General features: G+C 44.6%; 1 protein-coding gene across 1 annotated transcript in view; it reads right to left on the bottom strand.

Moving 5' to 3' along the window:
- LOC115168847 (espin-like) overlaps positions 1-19,438 on the bottom strand; it is a 146,543-nt gene that overhangs the window by 56,301 nt on the left and 70,804 nt on the right. The window contains exons 8-10 of the mRNA XM_029724384.1: positions 17,415-17,576; positions 13,184-13,397; positions 12,314-12,373 (exon numbers count right to left, since the gene is read on the bottom strand). Coding sequence (XP_029580244.1) covers positions 12,314-12,373; positions 13,184-13,397; positions 17,415-17,576 — 436 coding nt within the window. The remainder of the gene's footprint in view (positions 1-12,313; positions 12,374-13,183; positions 13,398-17,414; positions 17,577-19,438) is intronic.

Below are 19,438 nucleotides of genomic sequence, written 5' to 3'. Positions count from 1 at the left end.
ATTCAAAGCACTGGAAAGCCAAGAGCTGAACCTTGAAAAGAGTCCCCTATGTCAGTTGTTAAAAACACTAAACAATCAAACACACAGGAACATCTAATTAGATTGTTACAGAAATTAAAACCTCCTATTTGACAAATTGGGAAAATGAAACAAAAACACAAAATGTGCTATTTGGCTCTAAAAAGATCATACAAATTGGCAGAATCTCTCTACTCTGTCAGAGATACAAAACAGAGACAGATCCTGACCAAATACAGGCTCAGTCACCACCAATTGGCTATAGAAAAGGTAGACAAAAAATAGTGCACTTCCTAATCCATTGCAAAAAATATTATTCAGCAAGAGTAATTCTTCTAAGAAATTACAAAAATGACTGTCCCAATGCGCTCTAGCGACTTATTGTGGCGGGCTGGGCGCATACACGTCGACTCGTGTCGCCAGTTGTTTCCTCTGACACATTGGTGTGGCTGGCTTCCGGGTGGTGAGCAGTATGTCAAAAAGCTGTGCGGCTTGGCAGGGTCGTGTTTTGAAAGATGCATGGCTCTCGACCTTTGCCTTTCCTGAGTCCGTACGGGAGTTGCAGCGATGGGGCAAGACTAACTACCAATTGGATATCAAGAAATTGTGGAGAAAAAAGGGGTAAAAAGCACACCAAAAAATGTTTAGCAAATTTTAACATGGAGGTCTATTGTGAACAAAATCTGCTAATTTTGGAACACTGCTGTACACCTAAGATACACACTCCAAACCAACTTTAAATTAAACACTCCAACTTTTTAACTCCAATAACTCCCATTAGTTAACATGGTGTTTCAACCAGAGTGACTTAGAAAAGCAATTGATGATGATTAAGTCCCTTGCTCAAGGGCACACATACTTTTCACCTGTAAACTTCTTCCACTAACATTAATAATAATACTTTCAGGCAGCTGAGACTTCCTTTTCTAGTTATCAATATAATTATTGTTATTACTGACAGGAATACACCAACTACATTTTAACTGTGGGACAAAGTAAAAAAACACCATTTCGCTTGGTGCTGTCTAAATCTGCCATTTTACACTGCCAACATTCAAATCTCCATGACTTAATGTTAATGACTTCCACATCTACTGAACACAACTACTGAACAAGTCCATACTATAGGGCCCAAAGAACCTGCAACACAACCACACAACTACTGACCACAACCACTGAACAAGTCCATACTATAGGGCCCAAAGAACCTGCAACACAACCACACAACTACTGAACAAGTCCATACTATAGGGCCCAAAGAATCTGCAACACAACTACTGGTCAGTAGTTGTGTTGCAGATTCTTTGGGCCCTATAGTATGGACTTGTTCAGTAGTTGTGTGGTTGTGTTGCAGGTTTCTTTGGGCCCTATAGTATGGACTTGTTCAGTAGTTGTGTGGTTGTGTTGCAGGTTCACAACTACTGAACAAGTCCATACTATAGGGCCCAAAGAACCTGCAACACAACCACACAAGTACTAACCACAACCACACAACTACTGACCACAACCACACAACTACTGACCCTAACTAGGCTACTGACCACACAATGACTTTCTTATTTCTCTAGCTAGCTAGCACTGTCTTATTAACAAATATAGACTAACTTGCTAGCATGCCATCCTTCAATCTAATCTGGAAATGTAGCTAGCAAGGTAACTAGCAAGCCAGGAATAATCAACTACGTTTTCACTGTGGGACAACGTAAAAACACACCATTTCGCCTGTTGCTCTCTAAATCCACCATTTTAGACTGCCAACATTCAAGTCTCTGTGGCTTAATGGTAACGACAATGGCTTCCACTCCTATATACCAGGGTTTCAATCTTGCCTGTGGCAAAATAATGATCATACCTTTTTAAGTATATCAATTACAATTACTGTTGGGTTAAGGTTTATTTACATATAGTAGATTGAAGACTACTCTCATTCCACTAATACCACAGGCTCTTTGCAATTCTTAGAACCCCACTGCTCTTACACTGGTACAGATAGGAACACCAACTTCCTGATAGGTCTAATGTTCAGAATACTCTCAGTTAAGGACCCTGAGGAAAGCCTTTTCCTACTTAATATACTTTTTAAACTACAGTATAATTGAGCTGAGCAAGAGAGCCTGGGTGGCGAGGGACACTGGGCACCGGTAGACACCTGGCTGTTGAATATTTTCTCTCTTTGTCAGTCGGTGGCAGACAATACTGACCTAAGGCATGTGTGAAACGCAAAAGGGGAGACGAGTGCAGAGAGGAGTCTTTTGATGCTGTTTTTATTGTCTTCTTTTTAGAGTACCTGCCTGGCTGCACTTGTAGAAAAATGACACTCTCGTGAAAGGACTATAATGGGGTCTCCACTTTCCATTTAACTAATCACCATTCATCATATGGTCATTTTCAGCAAATCTGCAAATAATCTGTGAGTGCAGCATCAAGGGAAAAAACAGGACTTTGCACCACTCTAGAACCAATGGAGCGATAGATTGACACACTGACAATTTGCTGCTATTGAGAGAAAGGGGCAACAAATTATTTCACATGACCGATTCGAAACACAATGTCCATAACAGCTCATTGTGTAAAACTAAGTTTCAGACTTAAAACTAGAATCTTAGTTAAAACAAAAGGCTGCCACGAGCCCTAATCCCTTTACAACAGAATAGTGCCCTAAAATAGGGTCTGCTATTAATTGCGGTCTTTATTGTTAAATCCGGGGAACAAAAGCACTTTGTTCAGAAATTGTAACGGTGTAAAGGACAGTAGAGAAACAATAGGAGGTTTCCATCTGGTAAAGTAATGAATAGGCTACACAACCTGCGATGCCAACAGGTGATTTGTCTGAACTGTCATAATGCATCAAGTGACAATGGTGACTATTACCGCAATAACAGTTATTAAACAATTGTTATGTTACCTGAGAAACATACTTATGCAATGCCTGCCATATTGAACAGCTAAAGTGATTTATCAAAAATGGAAAATACACTTCGTAAAGTCAATGTAAAGAAATGAAGCGCAAACAACTAAATTTGATCAGATACCACAAACGTATTCAAATAACATTAACAATTAAAAGGTACATTCAACAGGGCTGCCTGAACCCTCACAACAAAATCACCTGCTAAATGCCTCAGACTGACAGCTCAATCAGCAGGTAAAACACTTAACTATATGATAAAATTAACACTAGCAAATAACTACAGACACATCATACCAAAAGGTAAAATCTTTAACATCCCAATGACAGACAAAGCATAAGTCTTGACACAAATAAATAAAAGAGTAGGATAGATACCTGAATTCATGTATGGAACTCCTTTGAATTTGACGACCCAGTTCACTTTAGATCATTCATTCGTTCCTGCCCGACTGAGGCAAAAACCCGACTTGCTGCGAAGCAACAGAAACAGGAGGAAACGGCAACAGGCTGACTGAGCAATCACCCACCCCTTCTTACTCCCTCTCCTCCCCCTCGCTCTCTCTCCCTCCTGCACTCTCTCCATCTCTATCCTCAGAGAAAAGAGAGCAGCCATCTATAAAGGACCCATCAGAGTTGGGAAGAAATATAAAGGAATCAGCGGTAATTGGCGCTGACAGCGAGCGGCTTGCCAAACTGGGCCTGGATTTAAGATCCAGCCTAACCCCCCCCTTCCCCTTCTCCCGTTTGCCTTACCCTGCCTCGTCCAGCACCACCCTATGCTCACAGAGGCTCTGAGGGTGGATTAGTGGGTGGGAGAGAGCGATCTCAGTCAGTCAAGCTAATGAGCAACCTGACCAACCGCCCACCCCGGCACACGCGCACAGAGCCAGCCTGACCATTGATATAAGGCGAGATCAAGAAGCAGGCACCTTTCAGCTCTTAGACACCATCCCGGACCATCGTCCATTCAAAAACTAAAAGGTACACGTCACATTCACCGAATTCCTTTAAATTGGACTGATTAACTATGTTTCATACATATATTTAGATATAAATCCTCACAAAGACCATACACAAAATATCCATAAAATAGAAACCCCTGACAACTGATGGTATTACTCTCCAGTGGGCCTACTTTCGTCTGATTGGTCCTAGTAAATCTTCATTGAGGAGCACAAGCTAAACTTTAGCAGTTCAGAGTCCACAAATGCAGACAGGCTTAGGTTTACGTGGTGTGGTATTTTCTCTAGAGGCAAAGACGACGGGTGTGGATTGGTGTGTGTGTGCGAACACTATGTGTGCATGGTTGTGTTTAGGATGAGGGTGTGGACATAGGACGTTTGCCAGAAAGGCAATAAGTAGGTGAAAGCTACTGACAGGTGCACTACTCAGTAAATAGCCGTCCACAATGGAACGCTAATGGGACCACAATGTAACAGCAATAGGATCAGAATGGGACGGCAATGGGCACCACAATGGGACGGCAATGGGGACCAATGGCACCAGGTTTAGGGTTCATTTCTAATGGTTATTGCTGCAGATTTCATTTGGGGGTGATGATTTAACAGTCTTTAGTCCCTTTGACACCCCCCCCCCCCCCCCGCACATTAAAGGGGAATTTCACCCTGGCTCTGCCACAGCATATAGTCATTACTATATTACTTCCTGACGGGCCGCCCTCAGGTGGTGAAGGTAGGAAACATCACCTCCACTCCGCTGATCCTCAACACTGGGGCTCCACAAGGGTACGTGCTCAGCCCCCTCCTACACTCCCTGTTCACCCACGACTGCGTGGCCCAGCACGCCTCCAAGTCAATCATCAAGTTTGCAGACGACAACAGAAGTAGACTTGAATACCAACAATGACGAGACAGCCTACAGGGAGGAGGTGCGGGCTCTAGGAGTGTGGTGCCTGGAAAACAACCTCTCACTCAATGCCAACAAAACAAAGGAGATGATCGTGGACTTCAGGAAACAGCAGAGGGTGCACTAACCCTATCTACATCGACGGGACCGCAGTGGAGAAGGTGGAAAGCTTCAAGTTCCTTGGCGTTCACATCACTGACAAAATGAAATGGACCACCCACACAGACAGTATGGTGAAGAAGGCGCAACAGAGCCAAATTTAACCTCTGGAGGCTAAAGAAATTTGACTTGTCACCTAAAACCTTCACACATTTTTACAGATACACAATTGAAAACATCCTGTCGGGCTGTTTCACCGCCTGGTACGGCAACTGCACCGCCCACAACCGCAAGGCTCTCCAGAGGGCGATGCGGTCTGCCCAATACATTACCGGGGACAAACTACACACCCTCCAGGACACCTACAGCACCCGATGTCACAGAAAGGCAAAAAAGATCATATGGACATCAACCACCCGAGCCACTGCCTGTTCACCCCGCTATCATCCAGAAGGCGAGGTCAGTACAGGTGCATCAAAGCTGGGACCGAGAGACTGAAAAACAACTTTTATCTCAAGGCCATCAGACTGTTAAACAGCCATCACTAGCACATTAGAGGCTGCTGCCTATAGGCATAGACAAGGAATCACTGGCCACTTTAAGGAATGAAACACTAGTCACTTTAATAATGTTTACATATCTGGCATTACTCATCTCATTCATCGACCTGGCCAAGGCTTTCGACTCTGTCAATCACCGTATTCTTATCGGCAGACTCAACAGCCTTGCTTTCTCAAATGACTGCCTCGCCTGGTTCACCAACTACTTCGCAGACAGAGTTCAGTGTGTCAAATCGGAGGGCCTGTTGTCCGGACCTCTGGCAGTCTCTATGGGGGTACCACAGGGTTCAATTTTCGGGCCAACTCTTTTCTCTGTATATATCAACGATGTCACTCTTGCTGCGGGTGATTCCCTGATCCACCTCATTGCAGATGACACCATTCTGTATACATCTGGCCCTTCTTTGGACACGGTTAACTAACCTCCAAACGAGCTTCAATGCCATACAACACTCCTTCCGTGGCCTCCAACTGCTCTTAAACGCTAGTAAAACCAAATGCATGCTTTTCAACCGTTCGCTGCCCGCACCCACCCGCCCAACTAGCATCACTACCCTGGACGGCTCTGACCTAGAATATGTGGACAACTACAAATACCTAGGTGTCTGGCTAGACTGTAAACTCTCCTTCCAGACTCATTAAACATCTCCAAAACAAAATTAAATCTAGAATCGGCTTTCTATTTTGCAACAAAGCCTCCTTCACTCACGCCGCCAAACTTACCCTAGTAAAACTGACTATCCTACCGATCCTCGACTTCGGCGATGTCATCTACAAAATAGCTTCCAACACTCTACTCATCAAACTGGATGCAGTCTATCACAGTACCATCTGTTTTGTTACCAAAGCCCCTTATACCACCTACCACTGCGACCTGTATGCTCTAGTCGGCTGGATCCTCGCTACATATTCGTCGCCAAACCCACTGGCTCCAGGTCATCTAGAAGTCTATGCTAGGTAAAGCTCCGCCTTATCTCAGCTCACTGGTCACGATAGCAACACCCACCCGTAGCACGCGCTCCAGCAGGTATATCTCACCCTAAGCCAACACTTCCTTTGGCCACCTTTCCTTACAGTTCTCTGCTGCAAGTGACTGTAACGAATTGCAAAAATCGCTGAAGCTGGAGACTTATATTTCCCTCACTAACTTTAAACATCAGCTATCTGAGAAGCTATCTGAGCAGCTAACCGATCGCTGCAGCTGTACATAGTCCATCTATAAATAGCCCACCCAATCTAACTACCTCATCCCCATATTGTTTTTATTTACTTTTCTGCTCTTGCACACCAGTATTTCTACTTGCACATCATCACCTGCTCATTTATCACTCCAGTGTTAATCTGATCAATTGTAATTACTTCGCTACTATGGCCTATTTATTGCCTACCTCCTCACGACATTTGTGCACACTGTATATAGACTTTCTTTTTTTCTATTGTGTTATTGACTGTACACTTGTTTATTCCATGTGTAACTCTGTGTTGTTTGTGTCAAACTGCTTTGCTTTATCTTGGCCAGGTCGCAGTTGTAAATGAGAACTTGTTCTCAACTAGCTTACCTGGTTAAATAAAGGTGAAATAAAAAAAAATATGTACACTACCGTTCAAAAGTTTGAACTGTCCTTGATGTTGAAAGAAAAACACGTTTTTTGTCCATTAAAATAACACCAAATTGATCAGAAATACAGTGTAGACATTGTTAATGTTGTAAATGACTATTGTAGTTGGAAATGGCAGATTTTTTATGGAATATCTACATAGGCGTCCAGAGGCTCATTATCAGCAACCATCACTCCTGTGTTCCAATGGCACGTTGTGTTAGCTAATCCAAGTTTATCATTTTAAAAGGCTAATTGATAATTGGAAAACCCTTTTGCAATTATGTTAGCACTGCTCAAAACTGCTGTCCTGATTAAAGAAGCAATAAAACTGGTCTTCTTGAGACTAGTTGAGTATCTGGAGCACCAGCATTTGTGGGTTCGATTACAGGCTCAAAATGGCCAGAAACAAAGAACTTTCTTCTGAAACGCATCAATCCATTCTTGTTCTGAGAAATTAAGGTTATTCCATGTGAGAAATTGCTAAGAAACTGAAGATCTCGTACAACGCTGTGTACTACTCCATTCACAGAATAGCGCAAACAGACTCTAACCAGAATAGAAAGAGGAGTGGGAGGCCCCGGTGCACAACTGAGCAAGAGGACAAGTACATAAGTGTCTAGTTTGAGAAACAGACGCCTCACAAATCCTCAGCTGGCAGCTTCATTAAATAGTACCCGCAAAACACCAGTCTCAACGTCAACAGTGAAGAGGCGACTTCGGAATGCTGGCCTTCTAGGCAGTTCTTCTGTCCAGTGTCTGTTATATGGCTTCTTCTTTGCAACTCTATCTAGAAGGCCAGCATCCCGGAGTCGCCTCTTCACTGTTGACGTTGAGATTGGTGTTTTTTTACACAACAATTCATACTGTTTAAGAACAGACTTTCTTAGACTTTTCACACCTTCTTTAGCCCATTCACTTTGTTGACTGATCTTTCCTCTGAAAAGCAGCTCCCACTGTCCTCTCATTGTCCCTTAACAATACGCTAGCCAGTCCCATTTGATTGATATTTACCAACAAAGGCGTGCTGCCCTTCCACAAAAAAAGTGTAAAATGCTAAAACCACCACAACCAGTACCAGCAAATGTTCTACAAGAGGACCAAACTGTTGGTGGTTAAGAAGCCCTAAACCACTTTCGACAGAGTCTTATCCAGTTAGCCGTTCACCACAGACAGGACAAGCCCATTGCCATAAGAACAAAGAGTCTCCGCTTCCTCAGCCCACCATGCCAAACACAATTGCCAATGTACCGAAGCCGGATAAAGGACTATGGTTGCATTTACATAGGCAGCCCAATTCTGATATTTTTTTTCACTAATTGGTCTTTTGACCTTCTCACCAAGCTGCTTGGCGATGGTCTTGTAGCCCATTCCAGCATTGTGTAGGTCTACAATCTTGTCCCTGACATCCTTGGAGAGCTCTTTGGTCTTGGCCATGGTGGAGAGTTTGGAATCTGATTGATTGATTGCCTCTGTGGACAGGTGTCTTTTATACAGTAACAAGCTGAGATTAGGAGCACTCTGCTAATTTTCCTGACACCACACTCCGAGGGCCCTCACCTCCTCCCTGTAGGCCGTCTCATCGTTGTTGGTAATCAAGCCTACCACTGTAGTGTCGTCTGCAAACTTGATGATTGAGTTGGAGGCGTGCATGGCCACGCAGTCATGGGTGAACAGGGAATACAGGAGAGGGCTGAGAACGCACCCTTGTGGGGCCCCAGTGTTGAGGATCGGCGGGGTGGAGATGTTACCTACCCTCACCACCTGGGGGCGGCCCGTCAGGAAGTCCAGTACCCAGTTGCACAGGGCGGGGTTGAGACCCAGGGTCTCGAGCTTGATGACGAGTTTGGAGGGTACTATGGTGTTAAATGCTGAGCTGTAGTCGATGAACAGCATTCTCACATAGGTATTTCTCTTGTACAGATGGGTTAGGGCAGTGTGCAGTGTGGTTGCGATTGCGTCGTCTGTGGACCTATCGGGGCGGTAAGCAAATTGGAGTGGGTCTAGGGTGTCAGGTGGGGTGGAGGTGATATGGTCCTCGACTTGTCTCTCAAAGCGTCTGGGCCTGCAGCCTTGCGAGGGTTAACGCGAGGGTTAACACGTTTAAATGTTTTACTCACGTCGGCTGCAGTGAAGGAGAGTCCGCAGGTTTTGGTAGCGGGCCGTGTCAGTGGCACTGTATTGTCCCCAAAGTGAGCAAAGAAGTTGTTTAGTCTGTCTAGGAGCAAGACATCCTGGTCCACGACGGGGCTGGTTTCCTTTTTGTAATCCGTGATTGACTGTAGACCCTGCCACATACCTCTCGTGTCTGAGCCGTTGAATTGCGACTCTACTTTGTCTACTACTATACTGATGCTTAGCTTGTTTGATTGCCTTGCGGAGGGAATAGCTACAGTGTTTGTATTCGGTCATGTTTCCGGTCACCTTGCCCTGATTAAAAGCAGCGGTTCGCGCTTTCAGTTTCGCGCGAATGCTGCCATCAATCCACGGTTTCTGGTTTGGGAATGTTTTAATAGTTGCTGTGGGTACGACATCGCCGATGCACTTGCTAATAAACTCGCTCACCGAATCAGCGTATCCGTCAATGTTGTTTGACGCAATGCGGAACATATCCCAGTCCACGTGATCGAAGCAATCTTGAAGCGTGGAATCAGATTGGTCGGACCAGTGTTGAACAGACCTGAGCGCGGGAGCTTCCTGTTTTAGTTTCTGTCTATAGGCTGGAAGCAACAAAATGGAATAGTGGTCAGCTTTTCCGAAAGGTGGGTGGGGGAGGGCCTTATATGCGTTGCGGAAGTTAGAATAACAATGATCTAGGGTTTTACCATCCCTGGTAGCGCAATCGATATGCTGATAGAATTTAGGGAGTCTTGTTTTCATATTAGCCTTGTTAAAATCCCCAGCTACAATGAATGCAGCCTCGGGATATGTGGTTTCCATTTTACATAGAGTCAAATGAAGTTCGTTCAGGGCCATCGATGTGTCTGCTTGGGGGGGGGGAATATATGCGGCTGTGATTATAATTAAAGAGAATTCTCTTGGTAGATAATGCGGTTGACATTTGATTATGAGGAATTCTAAGTCAGGTGAACAGATGGACTTGAGTTCCTGTATGTTGTTATGATCACACCACGTCTCGTTAATCATAAGGCATACACCCCCGCCCTTCTTACCAGAGAGATGCTTGTTTCTGTCGGTGCGATGCGTGAAGAAACCAGGTGGCTGTACCGACTCCGATAGCGTGTCTCGAGTGAGCCATGTTACCGTGAAGCAAAGAACGTTACAGTCTCTTATGTCTCTCTGGAATGCTACCCTTGCTCAGATTTCATCTACCTTGTTGTCAAGAGACTGGACATTGGTGAGCAGTATGCTCGGGAGGGGTGCGCGATGTGCCCGTCTCCGGAGCCTGAACAGAAGACCGCTCCGTCTGCCCCTTCTTCTGCGGCGCCGTTGTTTTGGCTCGCCGGCTGGGATCCGATCCATTGTCCTGGGTGGTGGGCAAAACAGAGGATCCGCTTCGGGAAAGTCGTATTCCTGGTCGTAATGTTGGTGAGTTGACGTTGCTCTTATATCCAATAGTTCCTCCCGACTGTATGTAATAAAACCTAAGATTACCTGATTACCTAAACAATGTAATAAATAACACTTAAAAAAATATATACTGTGCTAATGTTTGCTAGGAAACCAAGCTTTAGATGGCTGGTTGTAACGTTGTAGTTTGCTATTTAGTAGCTAGCCATATTTATGACTAAAATGAGAATAGGGTAAACAATAGAGACCAAAAAAATTGCAGGTTGTAAAACATTATTTTTGGTCATACCTATGGCTACCGGTAGTTGTTTAGCTAACTTAGTTAGCTAGCTACCTAGCTAGCGAAGTTAGCAAACAGAAAAATAATTTGATTTCCCTCCCACAATAACACAGTAGTAAGTTAGCCAGCAATACACAATATGGGCTTCAGTAAATAAACTAAAGTTAGCTAGATAGCTTGCAGGTGGCTTGCAGGAAAAATATTTTTCTTAGCTAGAAATCGTATTTTGTCATCTGCCCTCATGGTGCTGGCATCGGCCATAGTTGAGCTTCTAAAGTTTGCTAAATCCAACCCTTTGTTTCAAATCATCTTTGCTATATTCTGGTTGAAACATGTATGGTTGAATGTCACCATGGAGCTAACTGAGGCTCCATCGTCAAATTCGTGTTGATGAGAGGAATCACTTGAAGCCATTGCTTCAGGTCAGTTCTTTCAGTTTTGCCCAAAGGATTGTTGTTAAGTGTCCGCCTCTTCTTCGAAAAAGCCCATCTTGGGAGAGGGACAGTGGCCAGAGCATGAAGCACCACCCAACACAAGTTGTAGTCTTTCAGAGACTGAAAAAAATAAATGTCTGCTCGTATATTTAACAATGAATCTGCTGACAGGAACATCGCTGAAAGACATTCAATGTCTCTATCGAACAAGAACAACTATATCTGAACCCGCAAACAGTATAACAGCCTTCGCCAAATGCCACAGAGCTGGACTACATCAATACACCGCAAGCCGTCAAAGGGTGCATCATTCTGCGGGGGAAGCCCTGACCTGCCTTTCTCCTGGGCAATTATGTGTGAAACATCTCACGGTCCTAGAAATGCCTCAGACATTATGAAAACAAGTCCAGATTTCCCCAGGGTGAAATTCCCCTTCAACTCCCTCTTGTCAGGAGGAAACGTGTCTTGCTGGTCTTATTGGGCCTACTTATTTCGGAAGATTCAGATAGAAATGTGTTGTGCAGAAAGGGTATGTTCAATGCTTCTCTGCCATGTTATTGACCAGAATCATGTCTGCTCTATATTGTATGTCTTTCTGTGACGCTCTAAACTTTGCACACACCTAATTTGAATAAGCTCTCTAGTCTCTTTGTTCCACACCCATCTATAATTACAGCTTTAATTCACTCTTATTACCTCTTTATAACCCATGTATTGCCCATTTATTACATGCATCAACCAACCAGGATACAGCCTCTGACCACTTATTTGTTTTGTAGTTTTCTTTCTAATCGACTGTGTCGCCAATGACAACCAGTCTCCAGCAGGCAGACCGGTGAGACAAGCACCATGGCAGGTGGATGTGAAAGAAAGGAGGAAGAAAATAAAGGAAATGGTTTGTATGGGTTAAAAGAGAGGTCTTCTGCCCAGAGGGAGGACAAGGATGTTGATTTGAGACGCACCTTAATTGCCCATGAGGGGATAAATAAAGTTCAATTGAAGTTACTAGTACTTACTCTTTATCACCCTAAGTGGGCCGCCTTCAGGCTGAGGAGAGGGGGACAGAAACTCCGCACCTTTAGATAGGCAGCAGTGGAGAGAGAGAAGAGGAGAAGAGCGAGAAGGGGTAGACACATGCAGACAGACAGCATGTGTTCCGGAGAGAGGGATAGGACCATTGACACAATTGAAGGAGGAAGAAGAGAGCTTGTTAGTAGAAGACCTTAATAGGAGACAGATGAGTGCCAAATTCAACAGGACAAATCAAATATGAGAAAGTTCTCTCTCTATGGTTTCGACTATAGAGAGGCTGACATGGTGCTGACGCAGCGCCCCAATGCTCTGGAATGGAACAATTCAACACAATTCCCCCAACCATGGAAAACAACCACGATTTGTGTAACTAGAAAACAGGAGTAGACAGGGCAAAGAGCAACCATGTCAGGTAGTGCCAGTCAGTCAAGGGGGGGGTTAAGGAAATTGCTCTACACTAAACCGGTTCTCAAGGTAACGATAGCCCTGAGCGAAGGCATACATTTGTAATCAGTTATCTGTGACGGAAAATCCAGACTCATCTCTCGGGCTACAGAATGAGATGAGTAATTGATGAATAATTCCTGGAAAGCCGCAACTCAGCTTTCCAGGAATTATTGCACTATCAGGGGGAGTGGAGAAGGAGTCTATTGATACTTCACACTGGTTTTGCTGTGAAACTAGCAAATGTAACAAGAAAAAAAAACATATTCAGAATGGACTTCAGTTACAAGAAGAGAGAAGCACAATGCCAGAAAGAAAGGAAGTGGTAGTGAAAATAGAGAGAAAGTGAAAGCGAGGAAAGAAAAATTAAGAAAAAGAGAAAGCGAAAGATAGCAGGAGTGATGACTAACTTCCTGAAGAGGGGCGTCGCTGGTTGGTGCTTGAGGAAGGGCTGTACTGGCAGGTGGGCATTTCTGAGGGCAATGGCGGGGGAGGAGGGGGTGCCGGGGTGGGATTGCTGATGGGGAGGGGGGGCAGGGGAGGAGGGAGGGGCAACTCTTTGGTGGTGCCGTTCTGTGGGCTGGGGGCGGGGCTGTCGGCTGACTCCTCCAATAACAGAGAACCCTGATTGGATAATAAAGAATAGAAAATGGTTAGTTCATATCCCACCAGCCAAAACATATAACATGAGGAAAATGATAAGGGTTGCCTGTCCATCTTAAATATAAAGGGCCCCATTTTGACAGAGCTAAAATGCAGAGATTTCAAATACTATGTACAGCACTTGATCGAAAGCACATTTTTCATTGAATTGCATACACGGTACAGTTACCTTTAAACCCAAATCAATCCCTTGCCATGGACATTGTGAAAAGAAGAAATGCAGATCAAATTGTGTGGTAGCATCTCCCCATTTTGACACAGCCAAAACATCACCCATCCGGATCTTACTGTGATCTCATTCCTTCACAGCTGAGAGGAAGTTGTAATAATGGTAGGAGCCAATGAACCATATTACTCCTGTCTTCGCAAAAATACCTGCCAAGACAGTCTACAGTAGCTGTGCTGTGCTGGGCCAATAACATTGTTGTAGTGGGAGGAGAGAGGGGGAGTAATACTGTGACAGATGTATGGTACTGTAGTTGACTCTGAAATGACGGCTCAATTAAACATTTGCGGTCTTAAATCTACACATAAAGACATTACACCCAGTGGGAATAATAATGGAGTTAATCTAGTGTCCTTCTGGGGCGTGGGGGGCATCTGTTGCTGTGAGTAATAGAGTAACAGCCCCCCCACCCCTGCGCACCACCCCCCACTACAGGCTGACAGTGACACTAACACAGCTGTTACAGAGTTAATGGACCATGACATTTAACCCCCTTCCTCCTCCTCTTTTTACACGCGTGCCTGTCATTATGCCCCTCTTCCCCTATAATGAGGGGATGAGGTCGTCCAGAGGGGGGGTCTCAAGGGGGTCCCTCTCCAGCACGTGCCGGGCCCCAGCTGGCGATAATGATTAGCCGGGGGCGATGTGGGGCGCCATCTGTCCGGTCCTCGGGGACGCCCCACGGAGGTCCTAATTGGCTCAGTGTAGAAACACCAAACTGATACCCAGGAGATTTTGGGCCGCTCCCTGGGGGGCCTGTTGACTGTGCGTGCGAGACCTGATTGATCCGTGTCTGTGGAAATATTTGTCCGCTCAATTGTTTCTTCTGTGTTGACCCCAAAAATTGACATTTAGCTTATTTTATTTTATTTGAGACAATATTCTTTTGCTTTAGTGAGTACAACAAAACCATAAAGCCAACATAGATTAGACCTGAAACAAGACATTACCTTTAAAAAGATAAAGCACTGGTTTATACAAATTCAAGTCTGCATTTAAAGCATTTAATTTCCCTGGTAGTGCAGTCAGCGCAGTCAGTCCAGGTTAGCTTCACTTTGTAAGATATGGAATTCTACTCAGTTTTTGGGGTCTGTGTTCTGCAGGTGACTTTGCACAACAGGACGTAGACTCGGGCGGTGATGGAAATGAGAGTGCAGCAGTTAGTAAGTTGGCAACGGATGGCAAACATGGGTACACAGAGTGAGACACAGGCAAACACTGCTGTCTGTGGTGACCATAGAAATAACATTACTTTCTATAACAATTATATTTCTATGGTGGTGACCCAAGGCTAACGCAACACGTTGGTCACAGACAAAATACACCTAACTCTGTCTCGCCCTACATAGTCACACATAGCCCCAGGTGCACAACTCCAGTCCTTGATGGCCAAAGCGTACAGTGCTTTTCCTCCTTGCCTTTTCAAATCGGAGACTAAATTATACCCCTGGCCTATCAATGACATGAAGGCATCCATTAAATGCCAGGGAACAATTCAAACTAGGGATGCACGATATATCGGTGAGCATATCGTAATAAAATAAAGACAATTTCAGCGAGAAAAGTCAAAGGCGAAATCCATTAACTCCACGATAATGGAATTCATTATGCTACTTGCTATGGGCGTCACGATGACATTTGGACCAGCGATATTAGCCCCATCAGCATGCTGAGTCTGACAGCACAGTGGGTCGACAAGGATTTCCTACTGAGGAAGATCGTATTGCATGCTCAAGAATGTGCTGGTTCTCATACCGCTGCTGCCATTTCAATGACATTTGAGAACATGTTTGAAACATGAACACACTAGCTAGCTCCTTTCGAACAACTGACTCGAGAAATAAGCTAATCAACTGCATCTACAGCAGACGTGGTACCCTCTGTCATGGCATTGAAACGCCTGCTCAACAAAACTGCCAACAGGCCGTGGGGGTAAAACCTACAAAAGTACCCGAGGATGTGAACATGCGATTCGGTGGTATTCTCTCTGAGCCTCTTTACTGTCGCCACCATGCTCGATGCTATGTACAAAGACCGCTAATTCGATGCAGACAAGAAACAGGGTTTACGTGAAGTGTTACATAGACAGCAGGACAAGCTGGAAACGGACACGGTGACAGTGCGCACCGAGGAAGAGAGGCCACGGACAGACAGAGCTGAAACTTGACTACTTGACATGTATGATGAAATCCTGGTTGAGAATGAAATGACTGAACAAATTAATGAAACAGCACAGCAAGTAAGTGAAAGAAATAGGTTTTGATTATGATTTACTGGTAATGGGGACATACGTAAATGCCAACAAAATAACTTTTTGGTCAGAGTGGTGTGTGTAACCTTTATTTAACTAGGCAAGTCAGTTATGAACAAATTCTTATTTACAATGACGGCCTACCCCGGCCAAACCCCTACGACGCTGGGCCAATTGTGCGCCACCCTATGGGACTCCCAATCACGGCCGGATGTGATACAGCCTGGATTCGAACCAGGGACTGTAGTGATGCCTCTTGCACTGAGAGGCAGTGCTTTAGACCGCTGTGTCCGTGTGTGTGTGTGTTAACTATTTAACTGTGGCCTCCTGAGTGGTGCAGTGCTAGCTGTGCCACTAGAGATTCTGGGTTCGAGTCCAGGCTCTGTCGCAGCCGGCTGGGACCGGGAGACCCATGGGGCGGCGCACAATTGGCCCAGCGTCATCCGGGTTAGGGAGGGTTTGGCCGGCAGGGTTGTCCTTGTCCCATTGCGCACTAGCGACTCCTGTGGTGGGCGGGCGCAGTGCACGCTGACACCGTTGCCAGGTGTATGGTGTTTCCTCCGACACATTGGTGCGGCTGGCTTCCGGGTTAAGTGGGCACTGTGTCAAGAGGCAGTGCGGCTTGGTTGGGTTGTGTTTCGGAGGATGCACGGCTCTCGACCTTCGCCACTCCTGAGTCTGTACAGGAGTTGTCAGCGATGAGACAAGACTGTAACTACCAATTTGGATACCACGAAATTGGGGCAAAAAAGGGGTAAAACATTTTTTTTTTTTTAAGAACTGTACAAGAATACTAAAAAGGCCGCAAAAATGTTAAATATCGGTATCGGGTTTTTTTTGGCAAGGAAAATATTGGAAATTGGTATCGAGCAAAAAAGTCATATCGGTGCATACCTAATTCAAAGCATAGCAATACTGTAACCCTTAAGGACAGTAGTCTATTTTCTCTTTGTGTTAATCTTTATACAACAGAGATGTGATCTTAACGTTTTCTACAAGGGAGACCCTGCCTCGCCACAGAGAGGTGGGCCAGCAAGCCCTGGGTTGAGGTGATGATTAAGGCCTGGGAGGGACAGATTTCTGCTAGACTAGAGGCCAGTCACTGGGGAGCCAGTCCTGTTGGTGCCAGCCAGTTGACTGTAGGGGGGCACGGTACGGTAGCCATCATGATGCTGTGCCACTGACTTGACTATTACAGAACTGGTCTTGTGTATGTCACAGAACATCCAGACAATATATTTAAAAAGTTGAGAGGAATAGCCCATGAACCCCCCCCCAAAACAAATGTCTCCCTCTTCTACAGTGAAAACACTACGGTCCTGGAGAGGCTTGTGTTCCAGCCCAGTACTATCACACCTGTTGATCAACTAATCACGGTCTTAGGTATGGACAACGATTAGTTGAATCAGGTCTATAGTGCTGGCCTGGAACAAAAGCCTGCACATCCAGTTTCCTCTGCAGGACTGAAGTTGGAGAAGCCTGGTTGTCTGGTCCTGTTTACCTCCTTGTTAGGCACCATGGTTTGGATCCCACGGTCGTCGACCGTGTCGCTACCCAGGGCTTTGTAGTAGTCCCCCATGCTGTGCTGCTTGTTGAAGTTTCGAGACTTTCTGTTGGAGTCCACCCGGTGCAGCCTATCGTGGTTCTCTTCTGGAGTCAGTTGCTGGGTAGAAACAAGGGAGGGGCCAATGAGCAGTGAGTAAATAAATATGTTAGGGTTTGCGTGTTGTTTTTTTGGCTTGCCATTTGGGTCTTTTGAAATACCGACAGTGTGGCCAAATGTGGGGTTTAGTAGCTGTGTGGAAGGAAGACTGAGCTATAAAAGCTACAGTAGTTCAAAAGTAGGAGTAAGATTTTTTAAGTGATCAGATCGTCTTTTGTTCTATATGATATATGTTTAGGCAAACAGTTGCAAAGCGTAGCCCACAGAACATTCACAAAATAAAAATAAGTCTTCATCGCCTAACATGAAACCTATCTACACAAAAAGGACATTTGTGTTTTGTCGACATTTGAGGGTAAAAAATGTAAGATATTTTGTCACCTCTGGAGGATTTAGAGCAGAAGCAGCTTTAACAGCACCAGGAACAAAAAGTATTTTCTTCTTTGCCTCTGGGTTAAAGCATCACCATTAAAATTGCACAAAAGCCTTTAGGATCAAAGAAAATAAGAATTCACATTTACACAGTTCCTGTTCGAAGTAAGAGAGCCCCCCCCCTCCCTCGTGACCTCACAGGAGGGGTCAGAGATCAGTAACATGGCCCTCTACTGCATCTCCGGGCTGCTCACTTCCCCATTCCTAGCTCTCTACGCCACCTGTTGAGAAGAAAGCTCAGACACCTGACAACAGTTTATCTGAAAGGACCCATGTTTCAAAGATAGCTAGGCCTTTTCATGATATTATGGTAGTCCAGGGTTGGGGACAATTACTTTCCATTCAATCAGTTCGGGAAGTAAAAATGTAGTGCTTTTCCACCTATGTCTTTTTGAAAGGTAGAGTATTTACCTAATGCAAAGTATTGCATTAACACTATACACATTGCAAGTTTGACTCTAGCAAAAGCTTGGATGCGTCTGACTTTTCTTTCCATCTCCTCAACTCAGTTAAGTATTGCCACTTTTGTCCAGGCTTACTCAGTGTGGGTGAACAACAGTGAACAGGGTGATTGCTGAAGTTATGCTCACAAAAACATGAAAAAAAAATGTTGCACTGTACAAAACAACACACGGCACCCAAGCAGAAGTTTGAGGTAAAAACTATTTCTTCTTATGGGCTCTGTACTTATCACTATAGACAATTATATCGTTTTTTACAAGTGTACAGAGTATAACCAACCAGATACAGGATTATGCTATATTACTAAGTGATATGCACATCATCTGCACATCTATCACTTCAATGTTAATGCTAAATTGTCATTATTTCACCTCTATGGCCTATTTACTGCCTTACCTCCCTACTCTTCTACATTTGCACACAGTGTACATAGATTTTTCTATTGTGTTATTGACTGTACGTTTGTTTATGTGTAACTCTGTGTTGTTGTATGTGTCGAACTGCTTTGCTTTATCTTGGCCAGGTCGCAGTTGCAAATGAGAACTTGTTCTCAACTGGCCTACCTGGTTAAATAAAGGTGAAATAAATACATATAAAAAAAATGGCTGTTGAGTATATCACTGTAGAAGCCATGGGGTCAACTTCCTCAAATTCAGACACCCACTTTTCCTGTCAAAACTCACCAAAACAAGAGCATCACAAATGCCGTCGCCATTTAAATTTTCATTGCATTCATTTAATTTTCAAAAGGAACCGTGGCAAAAGCTAGAGAGACATTCAACAGATCAATAAATTGTCAAATCTAAGACCGGCAGAAATAATTGACCGATATCCCCAACGTCAGTGACCTCTCTCTTCCCCTTTGTATTGTCCTGTTTCTTCTTTTCTCTTGTCCTTTGTGGCTTCATGGGTGTATTTGTATTGTTGGCTCACGTCTGCTGTCAAAGACGAGGTCCCCAAGCAGCACT

This window comes from Salmo trutta, chromosome 30, assembly GCF_901001165.1.
Source record: "Salmo trutta chromosome 30, fSalTru1.1, whole genome shotgun sequence".
NCBI lineage: Eukaryota > Metazoa > Chordata > Actinopteri > Salmoniformes > Salmonidae > Salmo > Salmo trutta.
This window is presented reverse-complemented; position numbering and strand designations above follow the sequence as displayed.